Raw genomic sequence first — 7,258 nt, forward strand, 5'->3', positions numbered from 1 at the left:
CTCATGAAGTATTTTTTTCTCATAATATGAGGGGTTACAAGCTTTAAGAGATAATTATAAGTTTCGACATCCATCCGCAAATAATTTCGACAGTCGTTAGGTTCGCCCTGCAACTCTCGCAGTAAATTTACGTGAGAAAACTGCTTTCGCTTTAGCAGCCACTGTCTACACCATTTTTACCGCTTTCTCTGTTTCCTGCGGTTGGTCTGAATGTTTTTTGCAACACAAGTTGCGAACACAGACCACAACAAAACTTCCTCCATTTCTATATTTCAAAATAACTGAATTAAATTTTTGACGTTTACGGAGAGCGTAGTCGCTTGCCACTGATATTTCTTTTCTACACCGACAGATGGCAGGCGAGTAGTAGATTGGGGTTTGTGTCGTGTGAACACACCACATTTGCAGCGATTTTTTGCATGTACAGACATTTGCGCCGATGTCTGCGCAGACAGATCGTTGTGTGTGTACCGGGCTTTAGCATTATAAGGAAATAAAAAAAATACCTTTCCAATATTGATTCTTCTGTTTTGCCAGCTATGGCCGAAGGTTGGCATCATTAACTTCTAAAGTTGTTACCTGTGATCTCTGGCTGGTACTGTTGAGGTATAGTAACTTTGCTCCATATTTTTGCGGGAAAAGTTAAGCATCAGGTGTCAGTCTTCTTGTTGATTCAAGCGCAGAACTGCAAAATGGTCCGAACGCGAGCCTCGAACGCAGCGAGCAAAGGTTGGTATTCTCTTTCTTTGAAATTAATGTGGGTAAAACCTAAGGGCTGATGTGTAATTCATTCCGGAGTTTAAGTTTTGACAGTCAAGTGACACGAAGTCGCTCGTGATGTCAAAGCTGGATTTTCGTTCCCCGTTAGAGGTCATTACGTTAATATAAAATTCTCCTTTATTTTATTTTGCAGATATTGACTAACATTTATGTGGATGTTGAAGGAGCGTTAAGTATGTTCCCGTTTTCATCACAGTGAAATTTACATCTCGGAACATGCATTTTCGCACTGTTTTTGATATTTGTTTCGTTGCTCTTACAGCTGTTGCTGCTAAGGCGCCGAGGAAGGTAGCGCCGGCACCAGCGCCTGCAAAGAAAAGTAAAAGCAAAGGTAGGTGCTTCACGAGTTTTTTTAGACAGCTACTAATCTGTGGGATTCAACAATGGGTTGTAGTTATAACTACTGATCGCATCTTCTTTTTTCAGAACTTAATTTGTAGGGATTTCTTTAAAGAATCGTTATTGTATTTGTGGCAGTTCTTGCAATTGAAGGTGGTTGCAGTGTTGTGACTTTGAGTAAATTTCCATGTTGATTATGTTTGACTCGAACACGAAACATACACAGCTTCTAGATATTTTGAGTTAAATATTCAGTGTACTTGATTACATACAATTGTGGATCTAGCTTTTGTTAATTCTTGTATGATGCTCTCAGTATAAAAAAGAGCATGAAAATAGTGTTCCCATTTATTTTTTTCAGTGACTGATGTGAATTTAAAATGACTCGTTCCACGTCATTAAGATTTATCACGCAAAATGGTCTACAGAACATGAATTTAACTGAGGCATTCATCAGATGACAGGTGTGGGGGGGGAACTTGACAACGCAATACCACTACCAACCTGCAAGAGTACCATTCTCGTGCACTTGTTGATTTGTTTTCTGATATTAGTGAGATATGCTAACGCTTTCTTTCACCGTTCCACAGGATAGATTTCTGATGGTTATATTTGGTTTAGTGCTCTGTTGCCCAATTTAAGTGCCTTATGCAATCAGTTATTGGAGATATGCTATGACTGCAGTTGTGTGAATTGCAAGTGTTGAACATTTTTGTTGCTCTAGGTAGTACTCCTCTTTTTGTTCCAGGTTCAAAAAGTGGCAGTGGTAGACTTCCTCCAATAACAAAACAACCAATACCTGGTTGGCAGCGAAGTGTAGGTACTTTTTTCAAAAGTGATGAGCCATCCTCTTCAAAGGTAATGTTAGTTTACTTTTTGTAATTGTATAAACTAGTTGAATTAGCGTAATGGTAAACTGTTGCATCCCTATCAGAAAGAGGTTTGGCATAGTTTCCTCAAAGTTATTGCCTGTTGGTACCTCTCCTGTCTGATGTGCGATCATGCTGCTAATAATGGGGTTAAGGCCTTCCATAACAGTAATTCTTGTAATGTGTGAAATATGTAATGATTCATAAATTTTTAGTGGTGTTTTTTGATAATTTTGATCAAAAATTGAGTAGTTAGAGAATATCCGTGCCTTCATCATTTCTGGGTTTTTGATCCTTTTTGTACTTGAGGTGCGTAACAACTTTCTGTTTGGTGACAATGTGGAAGGGTTAATCATAGCGTCTAAAGATTACGAGACACAAACCTGAATATTACTTGTTTCAACAAACTGAACATTGAAACTATAGTTCCTATTGCCATTTATATCTTGTGCATGATGAATGTAATGGTTTTTAACGGATGTATTTAAATTTCAGTTAGTCTGATCAAATCTTGTTATGCCATTTCAGTTATTGGCAAAAAGAAATTGACAATTTAGGCGATGAGGTTTCGCTGGATTTCACATTTTGTAAGCCATAGTTTTTCTCCGAGTCTGATGGCTACTCGGAATAGCATGAGGAAGTGGTAAAATGTGGCCAGTGTATGATGTAAACTATAAGCTTTCAATGGAGAGTAGTTGAGGTTGGAAAAGCGTTACGCACTAAATTAGATTGTTAGTTCATTTATTGTTTTCGATTATTTAACGGTAAAGTAACAGGGAAGTGGACTTCTGAACAGATGAGAGGGAGCTAATACCTGTTGACGTGCAATAATTTATGGGTAATTAACGGAAAACGGTTTGTGTGCTCATTATTGTGAAAAAATCGTGGAGAAATTTGCATCAGGCTGATTAGTGAGTAGATGGTAAGTGGATCTATTGCTGCCTTGATAGATTCTGAACCTGACATAATCACATATGTACACAAATACTGTAAGTGGAGAAATGGCTGTTGATAGTTCTTGCAAAGAGTATAAATTTTTTCTGTTGATATTGACAGTGGGTACAACAGACATTTATTAGATTTTTGGTCCATAGCTTTGGACATACTTAGTTTTTGCCCGTCGTTTGCATGTATCTTCTTACAATGTGCTTTTCATGTGACTGTCTTCTCAACTGTGTAGCGTGTGTTTTTGTATACAAGGATGGCTTGTGATGAGTGGTAAATTTCCAGGAAAAAATGGAACCTTCCCCCCCCCCCCCTCCATGTGTGATATCCTTGAGTATTCCGAGGATTGTATCCAGAATTTTAATAATGTACTGTGTGCAGTTTGTTGTTCACTGTCTGATTCAGTAAGTGTTGACTGCAGTTGAAAATGGAAAAGTTTTGTGCTGTTGTTAAACATTTTCATGTGAAAGGTTGGACTGCCACTCAGAAGTACCAAAGATCAATTGTGCTCTGGCCATCCAGTTGAGGCCGCCACAAAGGAAACTATGGGCGAAGCCATGTATGGTACTGCAAGACCAACAGACAAAAATTAGTGCTGAGACTGTAGTCAGTGAGTGCATATCATCTTGCTTGCACAATTGGCTACGAAACTATGCGCAAAGTGGGTGCTGTGATTGCTTACAGTCAACCAAAAGTGCATCCGGATGAACATCAGCACAATGTCTGGAGACGTTTACTTGCAGTCCGCAAGACCTCCGACTGTTGATGACTCTTTGATCTGTCATGACTCATTAGTCAAACTGGCAATCAAAACGGAGGATAAAGGTTGGTGAAATTGCACCAAAGAAAGCAAAGCCCATTTTGTTAGCTAGTAAGATGATGGCTACTGTTTATTAGAAATCCCAAGAAATTAGAGTAATCCTCATAGATTACTTGGAAAAAAGCAGAACCATAATTGGACTCTGTTATGCCTTATTGTTGGACCGTTTGGATCTTGGGTTAGCTGAAAAAAGACAAAAGTTGGCGCACACGTCAGTGATAAGAAAGGTAAAAGTGCATGAATTGGGCTTTGAATTGGTTCTTCATGCACACTATTCACTGGCTTTCTCATGTGGCTTCTTCCTGGTCCCCAACTTGACATTTCGGCTTGCTGGAAAGCAATTTTCATCAAATGGAGAAGTGATAACTTCAGTAAACGAGTATTTTGCAGAGTTTCACAGGACCTACTTGTCTGGTGCGATGAAAAAGCTGTATTGCTGGACCAAGGGTGTGTACTTCAAAGGCGGCTGTTGAGAAGTGAAGGGAGTTGTTTACGAAAAAAAATTTCCTTGCTTTTTTAATAGGCTTATCAAACAACCTCGTATTTTGGGTCTTTGTAATTCACCTTTGACAAGTTATGAGCCCTACTTTGCACTTAGGTCACACAAAATGACTTACTAATTATGTAAGGCCTCAGCTAATTTGTTTAAATGCTGATGTGATATTGTTGGAAGTTTTCTATTACATAATATATATCCACACATTTTTAGCAGATAATTTTGTGTTTTGTGGTACGAAACAGTGGTAGACAGGAAAAGTCTCAACTTTAGTAGCCTGTGGAGTGATTCCCTTTGTATGGCAGGAGTCTATGTGAGTAAATCTCTGATTTGGGAAAGGTGCAGCAAGGCTCTTGTCTGGCCTTCAGGGCATTTCTGGTTGATATTTGGATCAGTATTGTTTCTATCATTGTCTTCAACTTTTATTACAGTAGGGAATCTCATATCGCTGTCAACATGGGGTTGGAGTGATAATTCTCCCTGGTTAGTAGTGATTCCAGGTCTTTCTAAATCTGATAAAAGTAAAAGAAATCGTGCAAATTTTATTTTTAAACAAGATCATCCACAAATTTTCAGAAGAGCACACAAATTTAAGTTACCACCAGTGGTGCCATACTATCAGCTGCTGAGTATTTTTTCCTGGCATGTCTTAAGGATTCAACTTCCAGAGGAATTACGTTGGATCTATGATCTCCTAAAGGCACTGGAGATGGGGAATGAAGGCATTATGTGCTTCCCGTGTGCCACGAGGTAGAACATGGTCACTAGTCTTCTCAGCAGTTTGTAGATGTAATTTTGAGCTCAGGGGATAACTGGGAAGTGGTCATTCTGTAGTCATAAAACTCAGCAAGGCCACCTCATCCCACTTTCTCTTCAGACCTCAGCACCCTATTATCTGTACGTGTAAATGGTACATAGTAGTAAGAGACCATATGTAATATATGTTGTTTGCTGGATGATGTAATTGAAATAGTGTGATTCACATTTTGTATTTCTTTGTATCAGACAGTTGCAAATAGATGCAAAGTCTGAAACTTGATATATTGTTTTTAGATTAAGTGTTAAGAATTCTTGTAATGCTACAGGATCTAGATCCTGCAACTGAGGAAATGATGGATGAAAATACAGCAAACGGAAGTGAGCATTCCGAAGAAGAAACTGATGGAGCTGAGGAGAGGTCACAAGCAGAAAATGAAGAGGAAGAAGCAGAAAATGGAAAAGATGAAGAGAAGGAAGCAGAGAATGGAAAAGATGATGAGGAAGACGATTAACGGTGTGTAACATGATTTAAGGGAGTGTATCTATACCAAGTTTCTTAATTGAAGGATGAATGGAAATTCAAATTTTCCTCTGCAGCCAAATTTCCTATTAAAATTAAGAGCATCATTGAATTTTGCAGTCGGTTGTACTATTTGAATCTTTCCTTTAAGATTAGCACAATTAATTTTTTAAAATCTCAGCTTGCCTGTATAGCATGAAACATTTTTTTGAAGGGAACTCCCCATTGCACCCCTGTCAGATTTATTGGTAAAATGGCAGAGTGCAGAGCCCATCATCCTCTTTCGTATGTTAGTAACAAGACCTCTTGACAATTACACTGTGAGTGTAATCATTGTTCAGATATTTACAGAAGCTTGGAATGCTTCATATAACTGCTGCAGCATACATCCTTCCTAATCTGCTTACTTTGTTCACCTTCTGGTCTCCCTTTATAGTTTCTACGTCCCACACCTATCTTAATGCTAAATTGGTTATCACTTTGTCTCAGAATGTGTCCTGTCAATGGACACCTTCTTTTCGTCAAGTAGTGCCACAAATTTCTTGTCTTCCCAATTCTATTCAGTACCTCCTCATTAGTTTCATGATTTACCCATCTAATCTTCAGCATTCTTCTGTAGCACCAAATTTCAAACACTTGCACCACTGAGGACATTGTATTGTTGCATTATGATAAGTTTCATCTTGACAATGAGTAGACAGTTTTTAATTGATTTGGTATGTTATTTTACAGCCATGAATTTGGGGAATGGATTACATTTTCCGAGACCAACCTAATGACGAAGACTGTTAGTTTTATTGCAGAAGAATTAAATTAGAAATAATCATATTTTAGTTATATATCAATATTAGTTTCGTATTTTGAGAAAGAAGAATTACGATCTGATGTATGGTATCCAGAGTGCAGTATCAATTTGTGTAGATTTATAATTAAGAAACTGATAGTACCTGGCAAGGCATTTTTTGCCGTTAGAACCAACTGTAATGGTACCTGTGCCCATCAACCCTCTCTCTCTCTCTCTCTCTCTCTCTCTCTCTCTCTCTCTCTCTCTCTCTCTCTCTCTCTCTCTCTCTCTCTCTCTCTCTCTCTCCCTCCCTCCCTTCATTGCCTCTCATATTTAGTAAAATTGTATCTCATTATTTCATTGTTCACTTGTGTAATCATGGGTATATTGCAATAAAGAAAGTGTTAATTTTATTTACCTTTGAATTGTAATTAGGTAAGGTATTTTTCCACATTTTTTATGGCTTTGTAACTGCATGCGGATTATGATGATGCATGTTTGTCACTTAAACATTGTCTTATTAGCATATGCAATACAAAATTGTTCTGGCTAGAACAAGTCCATCCTGGTGTAACATCTTGTAGAGGGCTTGTATTAAAATGTCTCCTGCTTGAAGACATACATTAAAATAATGGTGATTAATGGTTCAGTGAGTCAAGAGGTAGGAGCAATTGTAGTGTAAGCTGGTAATGTGCTGCATGTTCACTGTGTTGCTTGTGTACATGAGCAAAGCTTACAGTGTAGACAGGCATGATCCTTCGGGAGTAAGGGGACTAGTATTAAGCCCCAGCTGTTCAAATAAAACTTAATCTAAAAAAATTGATTTATCTATTTATTGAAGCTAAGTGCCATGCAGAATATGATCTGTGTTTATCAGATGCCACAGGCAAATAATATACACAGTATGTTAGATAGTTTACACAATGTGACCTCAATATAAAATCTG

The 7,258-nt window shown here is 38.0% G+C and overlaps 1 protein-coding gene across 1 annotated transcript; it reads left to right on the top strand.

Annotated features, from left to right (window-relative positions):
- Window positions 1–586: 586 nt before the first annotated feature.
- Window positions 587–6,578, top strand: LOC124606944 (PCNA-associated factor-like). The gene is made up of 5 exons (XM_047139066.1): window positions 587–729; window positions 1,043–1,111; window positions 1,868–1,977; window positions 5,335–5,522; window positions 6,261–6,578. The coding sequence occupies exons 1-4, from the start codon at window positions 693–695 to the stop codon at window positions 5,518–5,520; spliced, it is 402 nt and encodes a 133-aa protein (XP_046995022.1). The 5' UTR covers window positions 587–692; the 3' UTR covers window positions 5,521–5,522; window positions 6,261–6,578.
- The last annotated feature ends 680 nt before the right edge of the window (window positions 6,579–7,258 follow it).

This window comes from Schistocerca americana, chromosome 3 (genome assembly GCF_021461395.2).
Source record: "Schistocerca americana isolate TAMUIC-IGC-003095 chromosome 3, iqSchAmer2.1, whole genome shotgun sequence".
In the NCBI taxonomy this organism is placed as follows: Eukaryota; Metazoa; Arthropoda; class Insecta; order Orthoptera; family Acrididae; genus Schistocerca; species Schistocerca americana.

What these genes read in the sequence shown, in the direction of transcription:
- LOC124606944 (XM_047139066.1), top strand. Translation starts at nt 693, where the DNA reads ATGGTCCGAACGCGAGCCTCGAACGCAGCGAGCAAAG. An exon ending in AAAGAAAAGTAAAAGCAAAG is followed by an intron (nt 1,112 to 1,867) that starts GTAGGTGCTTCA and finishes TTTTTGTTCCAG; the next exon opens with GTTCAAAAAGTGGCAGTGGT. An exon ending in ATGAGCCATCCTCTTCAAAG is followed by an intron (nt 1,978 to 5,334) that starts GTAATGTTAGTT and finishes GTAATGCTACAG; the next exon opens with GATCTAGATCCTGCAACTGA.